Source organism: Staurois parvus, unplaced genomic scaffold, assembly GCF_062004578.1.
Source record: "Staurois parvus isolate SC_StPar_1 unplaced genomic scaffold, SC_StPar_1.0 ptg000349l, whole genome shotgun sequence".
In the NCBI taxonomy this organism is placed as follows: domain Eukaryota; kingdom Metazoa; phylum Chordata; class Amphibia; order Anura; family Ranidae; genus Staurois; species Staurois parvus.
Window position 1 is genome coordinate 3,925,760 of NW_028318145.1, and position 25,560 is coordinate 3,951,319.

At 39.8% G+C, this 25,560-nt stretch overlaps 1 protein-coding gene across 2 annotated transcripts in view; it reads left to right on the plus strand.

Moving 5' to 3' along the window:
- Positions 1-25,560, plus strand: part of CLYBL (citramalyl-CoA lyase) — a 496,984-nt gene that overhangs the window by 438,159 nt on the left and 33,265 nt on the right. For both annotated transcript variants that reach the window (XM_089684538.1, XM_089684539.1), the window contains one exon: positions 11,326-11,493. In XM_089684538.1, the coding sequence (XP_089540664.1) occupies positions 11,326-11,493 (168 nt within the window). The remainder of the gene's footprint in view (positions 1-11,325; positions 11,494-25,560) is intronic.

The following is a 25,560-nucleotide window of genomic DNA, read 5'->3' on the forward strand; positions in this document are numbered from 1 at the left end:
ATTATGCCTGCACAAAATGAACGTATGCCTGCAAATAAACGTATGTTCTTAGCTAGTTTAAAATGTTTCTAAACCCAAGAAACAAATATATTGTATTGGAGCTTACGAGACCTTTGATGTGTTGGTTGTATTTTATTTTCTTTTTCCAGGGTTTTTCTTTGATTTCACATGATCTTGAGAGCAACACACTTCCTGTCCTGGGGTGACAATGCTCACTCATTGTACTGTAGGTATGAAGGAGCAGAGTTGTTACTTTAGAACAGGGAGTGTGTTAGGATTACAGAACACTTACCATCTCCTCATAATATAGGGTGTGATGTTCTGTAGTTCAGAGAGTTGAACTGTTCAGGCTGCATAACTCTGAAGAGTGCACAGGAACATACAAGCTCACTGGATTTCTGGCAGACAGAACATGTATTTTTTCACTTACGGAACTGTTATAACAGTAGGCTTTCAAATGTAAATTTAATAGATCTAAGGAAAGCAAATAGGAGAACTTAAAGAATATGTAAACCCAACATTTCATATTCCTGATATGTGCCTGCTGTACAATGAACTTGTATGAAAAAGTATCCTGTTTTCTTTGTATTACCTACTTTGTGGGAAATTCCTGATGTTCCTGCCAGTCCCTCTGCTTTCCTATTAAAAACTGACCATACTAGGCAGGAGAGCCCAGCCCAGTCAGTGTTATTGCTGTGCTGGAACTCAGCCTCTCTTCCAATTTTCAGACTTCTCCTGCCATGTCCCCTTCTGCTCAGCCATTCACTGGAAAGCTTAGTGTGCTGCTGTTTCTCCTCCCCCAGCTGTATATGCAGTTGATAACAAAGGGAGTGTGATCACTTATTTACAGTGTGTATGTAAATGTGTGTATATATATATACAGTATATATATATATATATATATACACACACACACACACACAGATGCTTTGCCTTTCACTTCTATTTTAAACTGAATGGGAATGTACAAGGTTAGGGTTTACATATGCTTTAAGTTGTCATCCCCTAGCTGATCAACTTGTAGAGAGTTATCACAAGACTGTGGGAATTGTTGAGAGCTTCCACTGTATTGCTATCAGTTTCCTACCATAAAATAGGAGAAATTTAATAAGAGTACTGAGTGCAGCATCCATCTGGTGATATATTATTACTAAACTTTGTCACCTTTATCCAAAAAGGCCATACTACATAATCTAGTTGTCGTGTGGAGATGCAATGTAAGTATTCATACTGCATTAACCTGCCCCTGGACAACAACACCAAGGCCAGAAAGTCTCACACAGTCTATTTCAATTCCTTGTGAGATAAGAAGGTTATGTCCCTAATACTCTTCATTTTGATGTAATTCAAAGTTGTTTCTCACCAACTGATGAAAAATAAGGAGTAATAAGTAGAGACCAGCTACTTTAGGGAAGGATAGAGGAATACTGTATATGTAAGCCAGATTTTTTTCATTTGTGAGGGGCATTACATTAAGCATACTGTATATACTGTATTCTTTTTAAACATTATATACTTAATCGTTTCAAATATCCAGTCTCTCAGGGTAGGAGAATTGGACGAGTCCCAGAGAGTAGCTATCAGTTTGTGTTCCACAAAAAGTGATCTCACAATAGCCAGTATCTGGTTGGGGTCTAAGTCATTGGGGTTCACATACCCTAAACAGTGTCTAAGGTCAACATAGTTCCATATACATTATTTAGGGTATCCAGCACCTCCTGTCAATAACAATAGAGTTTAGGACATTTCCAAGACAAATGTATAAAATATCCAGGGGATTGAGCACATCTTGCGCATTGAGAATGGTTCCTACAGCCATTTTTATGCAAAACTTCAGGAGTACGATGGACCCTATAGAGAATGAAAAGCTGGGTCACCCTATGAGTTGGGGATAGTGAAACCAGCTGTACATTCTGCAGTACTTGATCCAATATATCTCTTAAGGGTACATTCATATCCATCTCCCATCTATGCCTACAAGGGGCAAGGAAATTAAAAATACATTTCAGTAGCAACTAAATACATACCTGGGAAATAAGCCCTTTAGTAGTGTGTGCTCTCAGGAAGCTCCCTATTAGTCCAGAGAGGGGTGTATCTAATATTTTAGTAGATTGCTAGACCTTGTATAGTGAATACAACATAAGATAAGTGGACTAATTAGGCAGTGGAATAGTAGAATCAAGGGCCAATAAGAGGTTACAGTTGAATACTGTCTCTTAAAACGTATGGAGATGCACTTTGTTTCTGGTTCCATATTGGGTCGCCACAGCTTTTATAATGCCAGGAATTAGGAACTGATTATTCCGCTTTTGGCTGGACAAAACTATTAAAAATTCCATCCGCAAACCTCTGATGAACATATCTGAGATTTCCCTGTGCCCATAAGTAGCCCTCCTGCAACAGGTGAAACTCCCTAAGCAGATGTTTCAGCCATTAGAAGGGTTCAGGCAGTATTAACCCCAAAAACAAACATTTATTTTATTGCAGCTTACCATTTCTTAGATGTGATGGCTGCATTAGTTTTCTTTTTTAAGGCTTTCTCAACAGAACAAGCACTCTTGCAAATGTAGCAGAGTTTTGAGACAAACCATTTACCATTGACAGGGGTGCCCACAATGATCAACATTTATTTATTCATTTAAAACCTTTATCCCAAAAGGAAAAATTATGTTGCTGTAACTACTTGTCTAACTGCAGTGTGAGCCTAAGTACGGCTTAAATTTGTTAGTGTATCTAAATCTGCTAGTACATCTAACACTACCCTCCCCCCAGATTGATAATGCTCCAAAGGTGCCCCTGTGCTCCTTTATCCAGAGTGGAGGTACTGTAATACAGGAGGTGTGTTATTGGCCAGATTATCAGTTGAAAACAAAGGGGAAAAGCCTTAAAAAACTAAAACTAAATTTAATGCAGTCATCACATCTAATGATTTGTAAGCTGCAATATATTACATTTTTTTGGTTTGGGTTTAACCACTTCCAGTCCGGACACTTTTACCCCCTTCCTCTCCAGGCCAATTTCCCGCTTTGAATGACAATTGCGCGGTCATGCAACACTGCACCCATATGAATTTTGTTAGCATTTTTTTGAGACCGATAAAGCTTTATTTTGGTTTTATTTATTCACCACTGGGATTTTTTTTTTGCTATATAAATGAAAAAGTCCAAAAATTTTGAAAAAAGTGTTTTTCTTATAAAAGTTTGCAAATAAATAATATTTCATCATAAATCTTGGTCAAAATTTATTCAGTTATCTTTTTAGTAAAAAAAAAATAATCCACATTTTTATTTTATTTTTTTATATTATTATTTATGTTTTTGTTTTCTACATACTGTCACCCTAGCAGTACAGTGTCACCATGGTGACCCTGTACTACTTGTGGGGGGGTGATGAAGTTTTTTTGCACTGATTGCTTTTACACCTATAAAGGCTGTAAAAGCAATCATTTCTCCTTCTCTCTGGCTGCATTCTTGCAGCCATTGAGAACTACTGTGTGAGTTGTGATTGGTCACAGCTTGTCGCATGGTACAAGGCTATTGTGAATAGCCTTGTACCATGTGACCTCTGTGATCATTCACAGATTTCACACGTAGTAAGTAATGATGTCAGAAGTGACATCTTGCTTACTACTCTGCATGTGATCACTGATTGGCCAATCAGTGATCACAAGATCGGAACCTCACACAGAGGTCCTGTACGACTATCGGTGTTCCACTGTGTCCGGAAGACACAGCGGGCACCAGATTGCGATGCTGCGAACTTCCAGGGAGCATGCACAGTCCATAATGGCAGGCACCATTTATGAACAGCAACCTGCCCCTGGACTGCCACTGTCCGGCCGTTTATATACAGCGGCCAGACGGCAAGTGGTTAATACTGATTTAGGTCAACTGGCGTATCTCCAGTCCAGTGACTTTGCCTAGGCTGATACACTATATTGCCAAAAGTATAGGTACATCCCTCCAAATCATTGGATTTACGTATTTCAATCAACTCCATGGCCACAGGTGTAAAAATCAAGCACCTAAGCATGCAGACTGCTTCTTAAAACATTTGTGAGAGAATGGGTCGCTCTCAAGAGCTCAGTGAATTAAAGCGGGGTACCGTGATATGTTGCCACCTGTGCAATAAATCCATCCGTGAAATTTCCTTGCTACTAAATATTCCACGGCCAACTGTTAGTGGTATCATAACAAAGTGGAAGCAACTGGCAACAGCAGCAACTCAACCATGAAGTGCTAGGCCACATAAAATGACAGAGCGGGGTCAGTGCTTGCTGAAGCGCAGAGTGCGCAGAAGTCGCCAACTGTCTGAAGAGTCAAAAGCTAAAGACCTCCAAACTTTGTGTGGCCTTTAGATTAGCACAACCGTGCATAGATCTTCATGGAATGGGTTTCCATGGCCGAGCAACTGCATCCAAGCCTTACATCACCAAGTGCAAGCATTGGATACAGTGGTGTAAGGCACAGTGTCATTGGACTCAAGAGCAGTGGAGACATGTTCTCTGGCGTGACCAATCATGCTTCTATGTCTGGCAATCCAATGGACGTGTCTGGGTTTGGCAGTTGTCAGGAGAATGGTACTTGCCTGACTGCATTGTGAAAAGTAGTGGAGGGGGGATTATGGTGTGGGGTTGCTTTTCAGGGGTTGGGCTTGGCCCTTTAGTTCCAGTGAAGGGAACTCTTAAGGCGTCAGCATACCAAGACATTTTGGACAATTTCATGCTCCCAATTTTATGGGAACAGTTTGGGGATGGCCCCTTCCTGTTCCAACATGACTGCACACCGGTGCACTAAGCAAGGTCCATAAAGACATGGATGAGCAAGTTTGGGGTGCAGGAACTTGACTGGCCGGCACAGAGTCCTGACCTCAACCTGATAGAACACCTTTATTATTATTATACAGGACTTATATAGCGCCAACAGTTTGCTCAGCGCTTTACATTATGGAGGGAGACAGTACAGTAACAATACAGTTCAATACAAGAGGGATTAGAGGGCCCTGCTCCTTGGAGCTTACAATCTAGGAGGGAGGGGATAGTGGTACAAGAGGTAATTAGCTGTGGGGGATGGAGTGGTAGGAGGAGTAGGGGATTCCAGTATTAGCTGGGGTCGGGGTAGGCTTCCCTGAAGAGATGGGTTTTCAGAGTGCGCCTAAAAGTGAGCAGAGTAGGCGATAGCCTGATAGCTTGGGGTAGGGAGTTCCAGAGGATGGGTGAAGCCCTTGAGAAATCCTGGAGACGAGCATGGGAGGAGGAGACAAGGGAGCTAGAGAGTAGGAGGTCTTGCGAGGAGCGGAGAGTTTGGGTGGTATTTAGAGACAAGGTCGGTGATATAAATAGGGGAAGTGTTATGAACGGCTTTATACGCCATTGTTAGTGTTTTGAATTTTATCCGTTGGGCAATTGGAAGCCAGTGGAGGGATTGGCAGAGAGGGGTGGTAGATACAGAGCGGTTAGTAAGGTGGATGAGTCTGGCAGCAGCATTCATGATGGACTGGAGTGGGGATAGCCTGCAGTGAGGAAAGTGTTACAGTAGTCAAGGCGAGATATAACAAGGGAGTGAATGAGTTGCTTAGTGGTTTCCGAGGTTAGGAACGGTCATATCTTGGAGATGTTGCAGAGGAGAAGTCTACATGATTTTGTCAGTGATTGGATTTGGGGCTGAAAGGACAGATTGGAGTCTAGGATTACACCTAGTACCCTGGGGTGAGGGGTGGGACTGATGGTAGTGTTGTTGATCTTGATGGAGAAGTCGGGGGGGGGCACGGGCTGGGGGAAATACTAGGAGCTCAGTTTTGGAAAGGTTGCGTTTGAGGTAGTGGAGTGACATCCAGTCCGATATGTCACTTAGTAGGATGGTGATGGGATTGGAGACTGAGGGGGTAATTCACCTTTGGGATGAATTAGAATGGAGACTGCGAGCCAGGCCTTCTCGTCCAAAATCAGTGCCTGACCTCACAAATGCACTTCTGGAAGAATGGTCAAACATTCCCATAGACACACTCCTAAACCTTGTGGACAGCCTTCCCAGAAGAGTTGAAGCTGTTATAGCTGCAAAGGGTGGGCAAACTCAATATTGATTCCTACGGACTAAGACTGGGTGCCATTAAAGTTCATGTGTAAAGGCATTCGTCCCAATACTTTGCCAGTATTGTTTATAATGTCATCAGTCTACTGCAGGCAGCAGGAAGCATTTCTGCAATTCAGTCTCCCTACTGATCAGACTGCAACATTGTAACTGTAGTAAGTCACAAGGAGAGAGGCTGGAGCAGGGACTGATTTTTAAACACAGCTAAGAACTGCCATCTCTGAGCCAGCATTTCAGTCCAGGAAGTAGATGATCCGATCCGATATAATTTAGCATGCACCTAACATGAAAAAACACATCTGATGAAGAGTCTGGTACCATCCCCCTGTTCATTGAGAGCACTTCAGTGTCTATAGCTGTTTTAGCCCAGTAGTCAGCAAAGTAAATTCCCAATAACAAAGCGAAATCAAATCAGAAATTCACAGAAGAAAGATTTCTGATAAAATCAATAGAAGAAACTTTGTGGTGCCTGTTTATCAAGACATCCCCCCAACATAAAGCTAGTTCCAGAGTTGTCAGTTCAATGTCAATGTTTTTTTCCCCTTTTTATGGCTTTTCTAATATGTGTAATGCCTGCATGCATGGATGTGTACAATTGTCATAAAGTCCCATCTTTGTGAAGAATGGTGGAAGGAATGTGTTCCACCTTTATGACTCAACCTGCAGCCTGTATAATCTGATCTCCCTGCTTTTTAGATCTATCGCATAGCTGCAATATGTTACCAACGCATGAAAAATACATTTTATATTTTGATATCATAATCAGAAGATAAGCTCATCTTTCTGACCATGTTTTATGTTATACCAGTATTGAGGATGAAACATGATCAGAGTCCAATGCCCCCCCTCCTTACAGAATCCAGGGGTTCTTCTCCCTACCATCTGCTGTCATTGTTGAATTTGGATCAGCTGTGAATGGCTCTGGTCATACACAGCTGCATTCATAGATTGCTGTGTAATTCATTCACAGGAATTTGTGAATGAAAAAAAAACTAAAAGTCTTGTCTGCTTGTAGCTTGTAGTTCTCAATGATGCACAAGTGCGGTGATGATGCCACACTTGTAGTCCATTGATACTTCTTTCTGCCCCAAAACTAAAGGTCCATACATCAGTATCAAACTGCAGTTGGAGGAATACTCTGCAGGAACCTAAGCATTGCACCCACCATCCACTGATCGTGGTTGCAATGCATTGCAGTTTTCAATGCAAAAACAAATTTTAAAATACACATTTTTATTGATCAGTATGGGTGCATTTCTTCAATCCTTTTTTTTCTCTTTAATTTCTTATTTCTTGGTTGGCTGGTTTCATGCAGTATAAATCACAACATATATAACTATGTAACTGTTTACACTGCAGGCAGTGCTGCACTTTGAAAAGTCCTGCATACTGCATCTTTCATGCAGTTTTTCAAAAGCACACCAAAAAGGCAGTTTCAATTGTAAGTCAATGGGAATGCAGCAAAAGAACATCAGTGTGAAAGGGCCCTTAAGCTGCACAAAAGCACACGAAAGTTGCATCAAAAGCACATCAGTGAGGGCCCTTATTTACATTGTGTTTAAACCTCAAGCAGTGTAATTTAAGAAAAGGGATCATTTTAAAATACTGCGTTGGAGGAACAACAGGTCTGTATTTAATGTTTGACTAGGCTTGCTTTAGGATCATCCTGTAGTTTTCCTTTTTTTAGTTAGAGGTGTTAACTTGCAATTGATCTGGCAGATTCATGATCGGTAGATGTCCTTGAATATCACCAGTTTGCTAAACTTTTTTTTTTTTTTTTGGAAAGCCAAAAATAAATATGCACACCAGCGCATCAGATAAATGGGTTAGATGCCACATTGCTGTAGGTCTATGACCATGCCCCTATAATACTGATAATAAACTATTATTTTTTTTCAGCAACAGCTCTGTGCTTTAGATAGGGATGCAACAAAAATGGTGTTATCTCTGTCAAAAAATCAGCTTGGTGCTCACAGGCAGAGACGTAGCGTCAGGGGTCGCACCTGCAACCCTGCTCATGCTTCAGGGGGCCCGGTCGGCCGCTGCAGGTCTAGTACAGTGATTCTGCACTGAACAATCTGTGTAATAGAAAGCCGGATCTCTCACACTGTGACTGCCCCAGGTAAGCAACAGACCTCTTTTTGGGAAGCCTCCAATCAGCACTTTCAGCACTTTCTAGTACTCAGTCAGGGCTTCTTGTGGGAATAAGTAGTATAGCTACTGCTCTTGCTGCCCTTGTGAAGAATAGACCAGGATCTCAGGAATGTGAGGAGAGAGCCCAACTCACAGCTTCCTTTTGGAATGCACGGATATCCAGTGTGCAGCCCAGCAAGACCACAACAGCTTTAACTTTTGCCAGGCTGAGCAGTGATTTAATGCAACAATCAGGAGGGGGTTGATATATACATGGAGGGGGTAATATGTACAAGGAGTGGATAATATGTACAGGAAGGGGTAATATGTACAAGGAGCAGATAATATGTACAGGGAGCAAATAATATGTATAGGGAGGGGGGTAATATGTACATGGAGGGGGTAATATGTCTAGCAGGGAGTAATATGTACAAGGATGGGGTAATATGTACACTGAGGTGGTGGTGATATGTACAGGAGGGAGCACTGTGTATAGGGAGAGAGTAATGTGTACAGGAGGGGCATATATGTACAGGAGGGGCATTGCGTACAGGGAGGAGGGTGATGTGTGCAGGAGGTAATGTGCACAGGCATTTTCTTTCATCGATCCATCGATTGACTTCAGTGTAGCCAGCCTGTCAGATATTTTTATACATGCAATCACTGCCAGGAGCTATAGCCACCACCAGTGAGCATTGTGTTCTGCTGGCTGGGAAAGCTCTTCACCTAGCGGCAGAACACAATAACGTTGCAGGAGGGATCCCACCATCAACACTGACCTGTGGTCAAAGGAAAGAAAATGATATAATCTGTCAGCTGCCTAATTCCTCAGATTCTTAGTGTCTCTAAGAAGTGGCGGCGTGGTAGTTGGGGGAGCCCACAAGCTTCAAGCTACGCCTCTGCTCGCAGGCACCCCCCTTCAGTGCCCAATTAGAATGACAGGTCCGTGGGCAATTTGTGTGCAAATTTCTTGGTCCTTTAGATATCCTGTGTAATCCTGTATACCCTTACCTGGTTATCTGAAACAAAGAAAAAAATAAGACTGGCTTTGTCAAATTTTCTAAAACTTGTAAAAAGTAGATACTGTGAATCCTCTGTTTTTATCAGTCCCACACTAGGTGTCATTCTCCTTTGAGAACCATCAAGGGCTGAGTCGAGCATCACTGTAAGCTTGGCAACATATCGTTAGAGGTCCAGGGCTATGAAATAACAGGAGACTCCACAGTCTAGTTTCCAAGCTGTCATTTCAATAAATGATCACCAGGAAAATTGTAAAAATTCTTGTTACAGTGTTGCCTATTGAGTGTACAAAGCAGTCAGCTGAGCCATAAAAATGCCCCAAAATCCTGTCACTTGTCTGGACAGAAAAGGTGGTCCTTTTTCATTGTCATAGTAGAGAACTAAGAGGATCATGGGTTCAGTGTTGGTTTGGCCAAGGTTAAGATTGCTCTAATACATCACTGACTGTTCTGTAGAAGAAGGTGGCCTTCTTGAACTTTCTTGATTTGTAGAATGCCCTCCATTGTAGGTACAAATCTATTTTGGCATTGCGAGCCACAACCTGTTACTTGCTTTTGGTGTTCAAACATACCGTATATGTGCTTGTATGGATTGTTTGCAGATTTTAGAGTGTCCATAAATATGAGAAGTTCTCTATAAACCTGTAAGATCTGCTCTGCCAATCTTGCTGTTTTATTACAAATATAAGAGTAGAGGGGAGGAAGCGAGCAGCACAGCCAGTACCCCTTACCTCAGAGTAATGATCTAAATAGGTTTTTAAAACAAATCCATTGTTTCCTGTAAAGAATTATCGTCCAGAGACCATCTGCTTGCTACCATGGACAGAAGGTCTAGCTAGATCAGTTCATTGTTAAAGTGTTACTAAACCCAGGACCCTGCATTTACTATATCTGGTTTCCCACAGTACATACAACATGGAAATTTAGTAAATATAAACTGCTAAATACCTTTTCTCATCAGTAGTATTGCAACTTCTATCAGTGTCCGGCCGAGCAGTGGTTAATCTTGTAGAAAGAGTTTTCATTCTCCTCTGACTGTCCTATGAGGCTGTTTAACCCCCTGACCCTCTGTCTGGACAGTGTGTTTTGGCCCTGTGCTGGTGACATGCACTTTCCCCAAAAAAAAAAATCTCTAGCAATACACCAAACTGAGCATGTGCAGCTTGCCCCAAGGCTCTATTGTATCAGCAGATGGATTGGGGACAGCAGAAGAAGGGGAAAATCAGGGAAGACAGAATCAAACAGCCTTTTTACAAAATGCAGAGGATTAACCCCTTAGTTTCCACAGTGAGTGTAACAAGCATGCTTTACTGCATATACAGACTGATTTTACTGTTGTTTAGTAACACTTTAAGTCATGCCTATATGCTTTGTCACCATTGTCTACACTGTTTCATTACACAAAATATTACAGTACATTCAGTTAATGTGTACAAATAGTTTCTAGTTAATTTCTCCATCTTATTACAGTTGTCAAACATAATACCTAATGTTATATTAATGGTAATTAAGTGAACTATGAACGGATGTCATTGTATTTATTACTTGTATTTTACTGCTGTTTGCCTTGTTTTCTTTGGAATGAGTGATTGTGGGGAATCCGAGACATATGCTGATCAGTATATAGGAATGATGGATTAAAATGTGCACCCTGCAAACATGCACTGGGCATATTATCCAAAGCACCTGCTGATTCTTCTCAATTTGTGTCATAAATACTGCATTTCGGACTATGTTTTACTGTAGTCCTAATTTGTTATGTTTGTGATGATGGAGAGCTCACTCATAGACATTCAGCTATGATATGTCAAGTACATGTAAGATGACTATTATTAACCATTATCAATGTCAAAAAAACAGATACACGTTGTTTTCGTTAATGATATAATTAAATCATTTCCTGAAAGTTGCCAAAATAGATGCTTGTATATTTAGTAAATCCATCAGTCTGTTTTTTTAAGGTTGACTGAGATTTGCTTACTTTTATCACATTAGCTGTTTTGAGATTAGTATTATAAAATGTACCTTCTAAGTCCAGTATATTTGACGTTGATCCTTAACGCTTGCATATCCATATTTTAAAGGTGCAACAAGCAGCAAAGACACTCATGATGTCCTGTATGCCAGGCAGAAGATTATTGTTGTTGCCAAAGCATTTGGACTGCAAGCCATTGATCTTGTTTACATAGACTACAAAGATGGAGAAGGGCTTCGGAGACAGGCAAGGGAAGGAGCCCTGATGGGATTTTCTGGTATGCATTCCTAATTATATATTGAAGTATTTCTACTGTTTAATGACCGTCAGAATAACAGTAATGGTGGCATAGCAAACCAGAGTAAATCATATTAGGGGATTGTTAATTTATTGCATATGAAAACCACGTTTTACTTTGTGTTAATGTGTACTGTATGTTTTAATGTCATTATTTGAATTTAAGACGTTCTATCTCACAGGAATTTTTCAAAAGCATGTATTACATACAGCGAAATGCAGCTTATGCATAAATCTGAAAATGCATTCATAATTGTGCAGATTTACTTATGAAAATCTTAGATTTGCCCCTTATTTAGCATTCCCTAATTTAAGTCTGATACTTCAGCTTAAAGTTAGCCATATACTGTACAATTTTTGGCTGGTTCATCGGGAATTTGCATTGTGGGTGGATCTGTCATCCCTTTCCCACCTGACAACCAAAGGTGTCAGCTGGAAAATCATTGGCCAAGCCAAGCTGCGGCAGGAGATTTGTCCATCCAAAGTGTGGATGGTGGAATCTGCTAGATTTTCTGTTTAGCCCCTATGCTGAAGGAAATCATCTAATAGCTTATAGCCAGCATTCTGTTGAAGAAGAATCCTTATGTGTCACTCATGTGTGGGTGGCAGTAGGTCTTCACTCTTTTGAAGAGCTCAAGACCACTGTTGTTCAACACTTTTAGAGAGTATGTGACCTTGTAGCTTGTAGTCCCTGTCACTATAGAACATAATAGTGACCTGGGGTTTGACGGGAGGAACTGCAGCACTGAGCATGGGAGGCATGAAGCAGAGGCTGGACCTCTTCAAGAGTGTGAACATTTACTTCACCTCCTTCTGATCACATAAGTATAAAGCTCTTCCTTCACAACATGCCTTTATTTTCATTTTCTCTTAGGGATTTCTCACACACACGTGACCGGAGTGGGGGATGGTAAACCAGGCTGCTAAGCCACTGTAATTTTAGCATTACAGACAACAGAGCCGAGGCTGCAAGCCTTTTAACTTGGAAATTTTAACTTGGGCTGTAGAGACATGTGCAGAATGAAAAAAATATTTTTGTTTTGTTATTTAAATCATTTTGTTTAGTTTAATTAGTTTCATTTTGTTTATTTGAAATTGATTCGAATTTTCTGAATTTAGTTAAATTTTACCAAATTTGGAAAATTTGCATCGAATTCAAATTGAATTTGAATTTATTCTATTCAAAATTTGCATTTCGGAAAATGGTTATATTTTTTCTATTTTTTATTTTCTATTCTGTGCTTGTCTATTGTATTTGAATTCTGTTTGAATTGAAATTTATTCTATTAAAAATTAGAATTTTGGAATATTCTTTCTATTCTATTGTTGTTCTCTTATATTCTGTTCTATTGTAGTCTAATCTATTATTTTCAATTCTATTCCTTTATTTTTTATTCTATTTTATTGTATTCTTTTATTTGCTATTCTATTCTGTATTGTTCTAGGCTATTCTTTTCAAAATTCAAATTTTGGAAGGCAGCTATATTCTATTCTAATCTATTTTATTTTTTCTATTCTTTTCTATTCTATTCTATTTATTTCAATTCTATTCTATTTTTCACTTATTTTCTATTCTATTTTATTATATTCTTTTATTTTATACTCCGTTTTGCTTTATTATTTTCTATTCTTTTATTTTCTATTCTATTTTGTTTTATTCTTTTCTATTGTATACCTTTATTTTCTATTCTATTTGATTTTCTATTATTTTCCATTCTGTTTCTGTTCTGTTTTACTCTATTTTTTCTGTTCTATTCCATTCCTTTATTTTCTATTTTATTCTATTCTCATTTTTAATTTGTTTCGAATTTGAATTGAATTCGTTTTTAATTTGAATTTCAGTCGAAATTTAGTTTCATTATTTTGGATTTGTTTAAATTTGTTACTATTGTAATTTGGATAATCGGATAAATTCAAATTTCTGAATAATGAAAAATTTGTCCGAATTTTGATTTGGAATGAAACGAACGGCACATGTCTAGAGATCAGTGGCGCCGCACCACAATCGCAAGCTAAACATTTGGCTCGCAGTTGTGGTGTGGTCCCACTATGTAAAAAAAACAGACATCAGGAGGCAGCAGTAGTGCCTGCTGAATGCCTGCCAGCTGCTGCTATATTGACCTCTGAAAAGCTGTGCACTGTGGATTAGCATTACTACCAGTGTGAAATAGCCCTTAGTAGCATCAGGTTCATTTCACTGTTTGAAATCTTTGTTTCTACATATAGTTTGTAATAATTTATTTTATACCAGTCATGTTTACTCATTATGTATGCAGGCTCTCTAACTGCTTTGCAGAGCTACACAGTGTTTGTGGTTTACTATCCCTTTCTCTGCCAACCCACTGAAAACAATGCACCTATGTGGCTGATATCTTAAAAAATAAGTTTTTATATTTAATACAATAACAAAATTTTGGAAGGATTGGAACCTGTGTCAGGTTTTTTTGTACTCTGATAATGAAGAACATTTTAGCAGCACTGAAAAATGCATCAGGGTGTTCCTGACAAATACAGTTGTGAACAAGGCATTCTGGTGATCCAGACACCATTGCCAGCTGCTATAGGTATGTCTTTACTACCAGTGCAGTTAGGCAGTATAGCTTGCATAGGTTCTGCCTTTTCCTTGCTGGCAATGAAGGAAAAACAGAACGCTGCTAACATCATCCCTGTGCCCATTGCTAAACTGGTACCTGTGTTCAAAGCAGCTGAGCATTAATTGCTCAAATTGCTGGCCTTCCTTTATCCTCTCTCAAGTGCTGCTGCACACAAGATTATACAAAGCAAAAATAAAGACAGAATTTAGGTATTTTAACTAGCTTAATTAAAAAATAAGGGATTTTAATTATAACATTTAGCCCTCTTTTGCAGGGAATTATGAGAATGGCCCTCCCCAAGCAGGATATTGCACTAAACCTATAGGTAAATACCAGAACCAGAACCTTCGCTAAGTGGAAGAGTGGGTTTGATAATAAAGTTGGCAGTACCTCCACTCGGGACAGGGATCCGTGAGCAGAAGGGATTATCTTTCGGGAAATTACCCAATAATCTAATCAAAGTAATTGAAAGAAGAGGAGCTACTGCAGCCAGCAGATAGCATTAGTAATAAGTATATACTGTAGTTACACACCAGTATGGGAAGAATATGAGCTTTTTATAATCAGAGCTTAATAGTAATACATACATTTAATGTACAAAATCTACCTTCTGGGCTCCCAGATGTTTAATCTAGATGTAGCCTATTCTGGTTATTTAGCGCTGAGCTAAACCTAGCTATAGAATCCCAGACCAGAAAGGTAACTCAAATAATAGAGCCTGCACATAAACTTGTTCACTTACTAATATAATGGAAGGTGAGCACTACCCACTACACACATATAGTAGCAAAGACCTAGATATCAGGCACTATGCATGTGAGATAACAATAAGACAGAGACTCATCTGTTACTCGGATTTAGATCAAGAAGTTATGGGCAGCTACAGTTAAACAGCCAGAACACAGGAACAACTACCTAACAGTCACTGATTCTGGCCTGGATAAAATACAGCAGCAGCACCTGTGAAAATGTGATCTCTAAAAACCCTGCTGGGTTTTTTTTAACCACCTCAATACTGGACACTTTCATCCCTTCCTGCCAGTTTTCTGCTTTCAGTGCTCTCACACTTTGAATGACAATTAGTCATGCAACACTGTACCCAAATTAAATTTTTACCATTTTGTTTAGACAAATATAGCTTTATTTTGGTGGTATTTAATCACCACTGCGTTTTTTACTTTTTGTCATATAAATGAAAAGAAAAACAGCATTTTTTTCTTACTTTTATAACATTTTGTAAATAAACAATTGTTCTTCATAAATTTAGGCCAAAATTGAATCTGCTACATTTCTTTGGTAAAAAAATAACCCAAAATCAGTGTATATTATTTAGTCTGTGGGAAAGGTATGCAAGTTATGGTTCATGTACATGTAAATTGATCAGTCTTGATGTACTGGGGGCCTATCTCAATTCCTGAGGTCCTATTATGCCAGGGCAGTACAAATACCCCCAAAATGACCCCTTTTTTGAAAATATACATCCCAAGGGATTTAGCAAGAGGCATGGTAAATTTTTTGAAGTTGTAAATTTTTTCCACAATGCTTTGCAAAATAAAAAAATTAAATAAAATTTTTCCCCACAAAATTGTCACTTTAACAACGTATTTCTCACATACGGCATAGGCATACTTGCAATGACACCCCAAAACACATTATGATACTTCTCCCAAGTAAGGGGATACCACATATGTGAGATCTTTTTCCCAGCCTAGACACATAGAGGGACCCAAAGTCCAAGAAGCACCTTTTGGGTTATTAGGGAGCATAAATTACCTAACTACCTATCACACTTTTGAAGGCCCTGGAGCACCAGGACAATGAAAACACCCACAAAATGACCACATTTTGGAAATCAAACACCTCAATGTATTTTCTATGAGGCATAATGAGTCTTTTAAACATGTCATTTTTTTGCCACACGTTTTTGGAAAATGTGTAAAATTAAAACATGTTTTTAACAAAAAGTTGTCATTATATAAGATATTTCTAACATACTACGAAATCACCCCAAAATACGTTCTGAGAATCCTCCTGAGTATGGCGATACCACATGTGCAGGGGCGGACTGACCATTTGGAAACTTGGGCACTGCCCGAGGGCCCGGGGTCAGTAGAGGGCCCCATGAGATGCTCCTGGTACCTTTTTCATAGCCTTTTTTGAATTTGGGCAAGGACATGGGCCCCATGATCCCCTATTGCCCGGGGGCCCCATGAGTTGTCAGTCTGCCCCTGCACATGTGTGAGACTTTTTCACAGCCTGGCCACATAGAAAGGCCCAAAATCCAATGAGTACCTTTAAGCTTTATGGGGCATAAATTACACATCCAATTTCCTGACTGCCCATCACATTTTTGAAAGCCCACTGAGGACACTGACAGAACTTGACAGTCCTCTAGGGATGCTGACAGATATTGATGGTCCACTAGGGACACTGACAGATGTTGATGGTTGACTGAGACACTAGCAGATGTGGAATGTCCAATAGGACACTGACAGATGTTTAAGGTCCACTAGGGACACTGACAGATGTTGATGTTGCAGTGGGACACTATTGCAGATGTTGATGCAACACTGGTACAATGTGACAGATTTTTTGTGCACTTGTACACTGTGACAGATGTTGATGGGACACTGGTACATTGTGAAAGAGTTTGTACACTGTGAGAGATGTTGATGGGACACTGGTACACTGACAGATATTTTTGTACACTGACAGATGTTAAAGGTCCTCTAGGGACACTGACAGATGTTTATGTTGCAATGGAACATTATTGCAGATGTTGATGTGCACTAGTACATTGTGACAGATGTTGATTGGGCACTGGTACACTGTGACAGATGTTTTTGTGCACAGGTACACTGTGACAGATATTGATGGGACACTGGTACAGATGTTTATGTGCACTTAGGGACAGATGGTGCATGTTGCACTGGTGGAAGATGGCTGCATTGTGTTTGATCTGTGTGTAGCTGCACAGTAAAATCAGCAGTTACGCACAGATCGCTGACAGGCTGCAGTGATCCCATTCTCCCTCTCCTCACTGAGCTCAGAGAGAGAGCCGATACAGAGGCATGTGCCTGTTTACATTTTGTGATGGCTGTGATTGCACACAACCATCACATGATCGGGGGGGGGGGGCAATCAGAGAGCCAATGTCCCGATTTGTGATGCGCTGTGTCAGAAGAGACAGCCATCACAGGATCATGCTGCTGCATGACCCCTGGTTCTGACAGGATGTATGGGTACATCCTGTCAGCATGGCGCTTGTCCCACTGGTCATTTATGTACGGTGGCCGGGTTGGAAGTTGTTAACCCAGTCTCCCAGAGACAGGAAGTGAATACAGAATTAACTGTGTAATATTAAAAGCACAAGTGTTCACAAATACAGACAGTAGAGGGCATATCCCTGCATAACATAATGGGGTTATATTTGGTGAGTATGTTTTCTTACAGTCAGATTCAAAAATATTGGGACATCAACACAATTCTAACATTTTTGGCTCTATACACCACCACAATGGATTTGAAATGAAATTACTGTATTCTGTATTCACTCTGGTGCAGTCTTCTCTTGATTGTTGACTTTGACACACATACACCTACCTCCTGGAGAGTGTTCTTGATCTGGCCGACTGTTGTGAAGGGTGTTTTCTTCACCAGGGAAAGAATTCTTCGGTCATCCACCACAGTTGTTTTCCGTGGTCTTCCGGGTCTTTTGGTGTTGCTGAGCTCACCGGTGCGTTCCTTCTTTTGTAAGAATGTTCCAAACAGTTGTTTTGGCAACAACTGGGTTGGGTTTGTTTTGTTTTTTCAGCCTAATGATGGCTTGCTTCACTGATAGTGACAGCTCTTTGGATCTCATCTTGAGAGTTGACAGCAACAGATTCCAAATGCAAATAGCACACATGAACTGAACTCTGGACCTTTTATCTGCTCATTGTAATTGGGATAATGAGGGAATAACACACACCTGGCCATGGAACAGCTGAGAAGCCAATTGTCCCGTTACTTTTGGCCCCTTAACAAGTGGGAGACACATATGCAAACTGTTGTAATTCCTACACCGTTCACCTGATTTGGATGTAAATACCCTCAAATTAAAGCTGACAGTCTGCAGTTAAAGCACATCTTGTTCGTTTCATTTCAAATCCATTGTGGTGGTGTATAGAGCCAAAAATGTTAGAATTGTGTCGATGTCCCAATATTTATGGACCTGACTGTATATCTGCTTGGAATTCAGCTATTCCTACTCCTACATTTTTATTTGTTTATTTTTAAATGCACTTTATGTTTCTTTGTCAACATAAATCTTACATTGTGCTGTTGGGTAATGGTATGTAATGTGATCTGGACCAAAAAAGTAGATATATGATAAGTTTAATCGTTCATTTCTATGATGAAACTAAAGTAAATTCAAGACCATTCAGTGTTATTTAAACTTTAGTTGCATTTTTCACAACATTATTCAATACAAATGGAAAGTATTAACAAACAAGACATTTGCTAGCATAGTAGTGTAGACTAAAGGCAGAAATTGGAGCCATGGGTACCTCTGTCAGCACCATCTGTTTTTGTACTTCCATAGGCAGCCATTACTTTATATTTACCTATGGTGCATTTCTGTGAAAGACTATGACTACAAATAAATAACACATAACTCCTAAAGACATTTACTTTGGCGCTAAAAGTAAAAGACTTCTGACTTGCTGAAACAAGGACAGGATGCCAACACTCTATCAATTAAAAGGTTGAGAACATAAATTCTGCATGAATGGCTACTAATAAGTGAGTTGATCTTTGTCTAAAACTAAAGTCCTATTTAACAAATTACATTTAATAACAACATTTCACACATTCATGTCATAATACGGGACATTGGTGTCGGTTGTACTGTCTTGAAAAATAGTCATACATATACAAAAGTATGCAAACTCCAGGGCCGATATGCTCATCATGCCTGTGACATTTCTTTGGTAGCATTCCTTCTAAATAAATAGAATATAAAATATTCCATTGAACAGAATTATTAGGTCCAAGCAGAAGCTGTAAAAATGATAAATAATACAAATAGAGATTATGTTTCTATCAGGAAAGCTAATGTTGCTCTTTTGGTGGATACAAGAACACCACTCCACATGCAAGGAGAAAAACTCTAGTGAAGCTGCTCCAACCTCTCAAAACTGCTCCACGGGACCTACAGTGAGCACATACTTTTTGATGTTTCTACTTAATTTATTTATCCCCCCTACTTAAACAGTGCCCCTATATTACACAGCACTTTACAGAGGGCAGAGAGCAATTCATGTAAGTGGTTTATGCCTCCTCCAGATTGGGCAGTCCCAGCCCTCACCTCAATGTTTCTCCGAAGTCTTAAAGTGGACGTAAAGTCTTTTTTTTCAACTTGTACCTTCAGGTAAGCTTATAAGAAGGTTTACCTGTAGGTACACTGAATATCTCCTAAACGTGCATGGTTTAGGAGATATTTACATTGCATGCAGCCGATGACATCAATGCCGCATACCTGTGCCATCCCTTCAGAGCTCTGCCACAGCCAAAACTCCCGTGTGCATGTGCGGGAGTGACATCATTGTGGCTCGCCCAGTAAGAGGGCCGGAGCATGTGAACCTGGAAGGAAGACCGGGTTTACTACCACTTTAGTGCAAATTTACAGGTAGAATAAAGTAAACCTAATGGTGCCAAATAACAAAAATGTCATCACAAACACAATATATCAGCAAGTGTATCCAAATTTCTTAAAATCTGAGCTTGGTTTTGGTGTTTGCCAAGGTTTAAATCTCTATTTATCAGAGCACAAGGGGAATCAACTTGCTCTGAGAAATATAAAGGAAAACCCATCTATCTATACAATATCGACAACTCTAAGAGCATCATAAACAACAATAATGAACCCCATCCCCTAAAAACATTTACATTAAATGTGAACCTGTGCTTTACCCATGTCAGACATATGTTAATAATTAGAGGGCCAGAAACTATTATTGTTTTTTCCTTTAGTGTGCTTGGCTGTCATTTTTCTATGAAAAGAAACTAGCTAAAAAGTCCCACTGCATCTTAGAGATTAAGATATTGGGTTAAACATGCACAATTTTTATTCTGATATTTTAAACCAGGATAGCAAGGTTTATAGACAGATGGCGATAACAGAGCCTGATGGAAGGTCACAGTAAGCATTTGCTTGAAGGACAAAATGGTTAGTTTAGTTGGTTTTATTTACAGAATGGCTATATACCAGCAAAAGTATAAAAAGGCAGACTTTTTCATAGATAAATATAGATTTCACTATCAATACATTTTTGCTTTGTTAGATCAAATGTGTAACATGGGGAGGCATATCAGTTGATGCCAATATCAGACAGAAGCACAGCATGGTCAGATAGTGCATTCCTGCCAGTCAAGACATGCAAGTGAAGAGTGATGAACACACTAAAATATTCATATGTGCAATAATACAGCACCTTTATGACACTGGAGATATCACAGAGGTATGTGACTGTATGAAATAACATGGCAACAGGCCAAGTCCTTCTGTGCTGAACATGGAGCTCCAAGGTGAATTTCCATATGCCCTTATTCCAAATTAAGTGCATGCATGGGTCCTTAGAACACAAACATACTTATTGCAATAATACTCATTTATATTTGGTACAATATATGATAACATATATGCTAATTTATATTTAGTACAGTATATAACAGTAGAGATGTTCAAAATAGAAAATGAAAATGCCAGATTGTTAGATTAGGACAATATTGTGTGATATTGTTAATATGGGGCTGGGTCTAGTCAGGTATGCATATTATCTGACTTGCATATACAGTAGAAGCTGGTATAGCTAGAGACAGCAGTAGAGCAGAGATGTAGTAAAATATTCAACCCAATAAACTACTTTGCAAAAGTTGACAGGTTTGGGCAATGACCAAAATGTAGTATATGAGTAGATAGTAGTTTGGAGTCTGGATATTTATCAGCTATTCAAAAGACAACTGTGCAATATTAATGGGTGTTAGCCCACAATAATGGTACCTACATCCTAATACAAATTTACAAAAAATAGAAAACAGCGGCAACAGGATTCATTGTGGATTAAACATCTTTTTGGCATGAGACGGTATCATTGGTGTGATTGTAATGCAGCCTATTAAGAGGGACTTTTTAATCTTTATTTCTGTTTTAAACAGCAAAACTCGTTTGGAATAAAAATTATGTAGTTTTAACCAATAAATTGATGTTGTGTCCTTGTTGGTACCAAGAAAATCCTGTTGCCCTGTTGTTTTCTATTTTTTGTAGATTTATTAGCTATTGTTTTTATAATGTTTCAATACTGAAAAAGATTACTATAGATGACATTAACTTAAACAAGCAATATTATACATGAATCTTTTAAAGAGATCCATAAAGTGCACCTGTGCCCAGACTATAGACATTAAAATATTTACACATTCTTAAAAATCGGTAATAGAGTTTAAAACAAGCCATTACTGACCTCTCCAGCTGCATTTAATGTGAAATTTTTCAGTCTTAAAGATCCCAACAACTTGAAAACAACTCTTTGTTGCTTACAGTAGAGGGCTGAAAGACTGTTAAGATTCTGCTCTCCAAAAAAAGCAATTTCAAAGCATGTGTTGTGAACTTTGAAAACTAATCAAACATTCTCATAGGTACAGAGATGAATGAGGGCTTGTTTTAAATTGTTTTACTGCCTGTTCAGAATATGTAAATACTTGAGTAACCAAGCACTAAACTATGCTGGAATGCTAGCAGTGACACATGCTGGAACTTTATTTATAGACACGGGAGATGCCACTGTTTTACATGGTGAACCTTTCATTTCTACTGAGACATAGGAGACACTAGTGAGGTATATTAGGACTTAGACTTCAAATCCAAGACACACCAGTGGGGAATACAGGGAATTATAATACTTTTGGCAATAGTAAATTCACAAATAGACATGCTGGAATTTGTATAAAGTTCAAAGATACCAGTGGCATATGCTTGAACAGATCTACAGATCTAGGAAAGAGACCAGTGAGGCACATTGAGAGATGTATTTGTACAGATCCAAGCGTGAGTTAAGCAAGGCATATTGGGACTTAGAGATACAGTATGTCAGTGTTGTATATTGGTAGTTGAAAGTACAGAGGCTTACAAGCACTGCTATCTAATATAAGAGCTATATAGACAGGAGACTATAGAAAAGTGCATATACAGACACATAACTGTACAGTACATGTCTCCCCGTGATGTGAACTAAAATTTATAGCAGAGCTATAGTGTGACTTACAGTTCTGAAGCAAAAAGATGTCACTCAAATGGCTCCTGTCATTATCAAATGGGTGCTGTTTCTATGCAGTAGCTCCCCACGTATATAATCATCATGAAAAAATGTTGCCGCACACAGCATATATCCACTGTCCTCCAAAAAGCTTTATTGACCCAGATGGTGAAAACCAGACCCCCACCTGGATCCTCCCATTCTGATGCTTTTTACCGAACACTAAGGTTAAGCCCATGTATTGCATATAAATCCATCAAAGTGGGAGGATCCAGGCAGGGTCTTGTCTTGACCATCTAAATATATGATATGTATGGCTACATTTTTCCTTGATGACAATTTTGAAGCAGCAAGCAATGGTCAATTCTGTGACTGAAATATGTATATTTAGAATGACAAAAGTCTCTAACGTTGAGCTCCAAATGTGCTTTGAGTAACTCGGTGTTTGATCATATCGGCTATGTTTTGCTCATCTTCACTGGTAGGAAGTCAGCTAGGCATGGCTGCCTAGCTGCCATACTTACAATACGTCTGTATCTCTGCCACTCACTATGCTATGAGCAGCTAATGAGGGCTGGTCATTTCTCCATTGTTCTGATTATTACCTCTGTGAGTAAATCACAACTTACAGAAAGTCCAGAGTTCACATCTATGCATTTCCTGTGATATAATACATGCTTTTATCTACAAATGAATGCAGGGATAGACAGTTAAAGTAGAACTCCAGCATTTTGCTTTTCCCATTCTAACCAAAATTTTTTTGGTTTGGATAGAATGAGAAAGGGCTTCAAACTGAGATTGGTATTACTGTCTTTTTCTCTAGGGGGCTTTCATCCTCACTTCATGACATTTGTCTCCAGGCCAGAAAGTAATTGAAAACCCTGTGGTTGACAATTGTCACTAGAACAGGAAGTGAAAATATCGAAATTTGAACATCTATTTTGGCGGCAGCTATCAAAGACAACATCTCTCTTTGTTTTACAATTTCTATCACATTATTGTTCTGTCTGTAGAACATAATTTTTCACATAGGGATATAGAAAACAAAATGAAACTGAGAAAAGTGTTATCTGGAGTACTACCTTAACTGATATCTGTGAAGGCTGTTCAGATCAACACTGTGCATACCAATGTAGTAAAAGAAATGTCCCAGCACTTCCTCCTGTGGCTCCCAACAGGATGTTTAGGGTTGTGGATGTAGCATCAGTTCACTGCCTCCTCTAAGATCAGGAACTGAGCAATCAAAGACCACTGATTACTCAGTTCTTGGTCTTCAGTGAGCAGAGAGGCAGTGATTGTCAGTCGCCAGCTCTCTGCTCTGCCCCTTCAGTGCTCAGAGGAGGGCTGAACTGTGGAGGGGGTGAGAGCGACTGGCTCAACCTCTCAGTGGCTCACTGAGAGGCTGAGCCAGCTACCAGTCATGAATCTGTGTGGATCCCAACTTTAAAGACAGGATTTCTCCAAAGCCAGGACTGACTAAAGCTGGCTGTCAGTAGAATATAGGTCACAAGAGTACAGAACAAAGTGCACTCCTGTGATCCCCAGAAGAAGTAGGGCCAAGAGCTTTGGCCCTTCTTTTCCTTTAATGTTTGTGGACAGTAAAGCCTCAGTTTATATAGCAGTGACATGGCCTTCCAGCGACCACACCATGGCCTTAAAAAGAGAAAACACCACATTTAGGTAGAATTCCAGATAAAGCTTAACTAGTCTTTTAAATGCTCCCTCTCTCCTAATACCCATACTAACAAACCTGTATAAAAAGGATGTATATATTTACCTATGTTGAGCTCACTCCATTCCGTCATATAATCTGGCTCCCCCTGTGTCAGCCTGCAGAAGTTGCATGGGAGAGGAGGGACCACTTCAGGAGAGACAATGGCTTGAGGCACTGCAGGTTCACATTGCAGCATGCATTATTTTTTAATGGGATGTAAAATGGAGGCCATGGTATTAAATAATACTGCACTGTCCAGCAGACAGCAGATATCTCTCCACTCTAAATTAGCCCCTTGGGAGGGGAGATTATCCAACTGTTGTCCACCCAGTCTAGAATGTAGCTTTTCACATGCAGAAATTGTGGTGTGGCACTGGAACTCACAATTAGTTGGTCTACTCTGACGTTTAGTTTCTCCCTGGTTGTTTCTAATCTGACATGCAACCAGACCTCTAACTACCAGAAGTGGCTGTCGAATGCTTAACCAAGCTCTAGCCCAGTGGTCGGCAAGCCGCGGCTCGCGAGCCACATGCGGCTCTTTACACACTTCAATGCGGCTCTTCTGTGTGCCGGGCGCCCGCTCCCCTCCCTCCTCTCGGGCGGCCGCCCCAAAAGTCAGGACTCTGCAGCTAGCCCAGCAATGGGCAAACTGCAGGTTTAATCCGGCCCACGGAGCGTGGCAAACATTGGCTGTCAGGATGTAGGCGGGGCAGCGTGACGAACTCCTCTCCTCTCACAGTCCGCCCTGAAGACCGGAACGGCGCAGGAACACGGCAAGAGGAACGGGCAGAGCAAAGGTAAGTGAATTGACACAATATGGGGAATGAATTACTATAGGGGGGATGAATTACTATGGGGGGGATGAATTACTATATGGGGAATGAATTACTATAGGGGGGATGAATTGCTATATGGGGGATGAATTACTATGGGGGATGAATTACTATAGGGGGGATGAATTACTATATGGGGGATGAATTACTATGGGGGATGAATTACTATATGGGGGATGAATTACTATGGGGGATGAATTACTATATGGGGGATTAATTACTATGGGGGATGAATTACTATATGGGGGATTAATTACTATGGGGGATGAATTACTATGGGGGATGAATTACTATATGGGGGATGAATTACTATAGGGAGATGAATTACTATATGGGGGATGAATTACTATGGGGGATGAATTACTATATGGGGATGAATTACTATGGGGGATGAATTACTATATGGGGGATGAATTACTATGGGGGATGAATTACTATATGGGGGATGAATTACTATGGGGGATGAATTACTATGGGGGATGAATTACTATATGGGGGATGAATTACTATGGGGGATGAATTACTATATGGGGGATGAATTACTATGGGGGATGAATTACTATATGGGGATGAATTACTATGGGGGATGAATTACTATATGGGGGATGA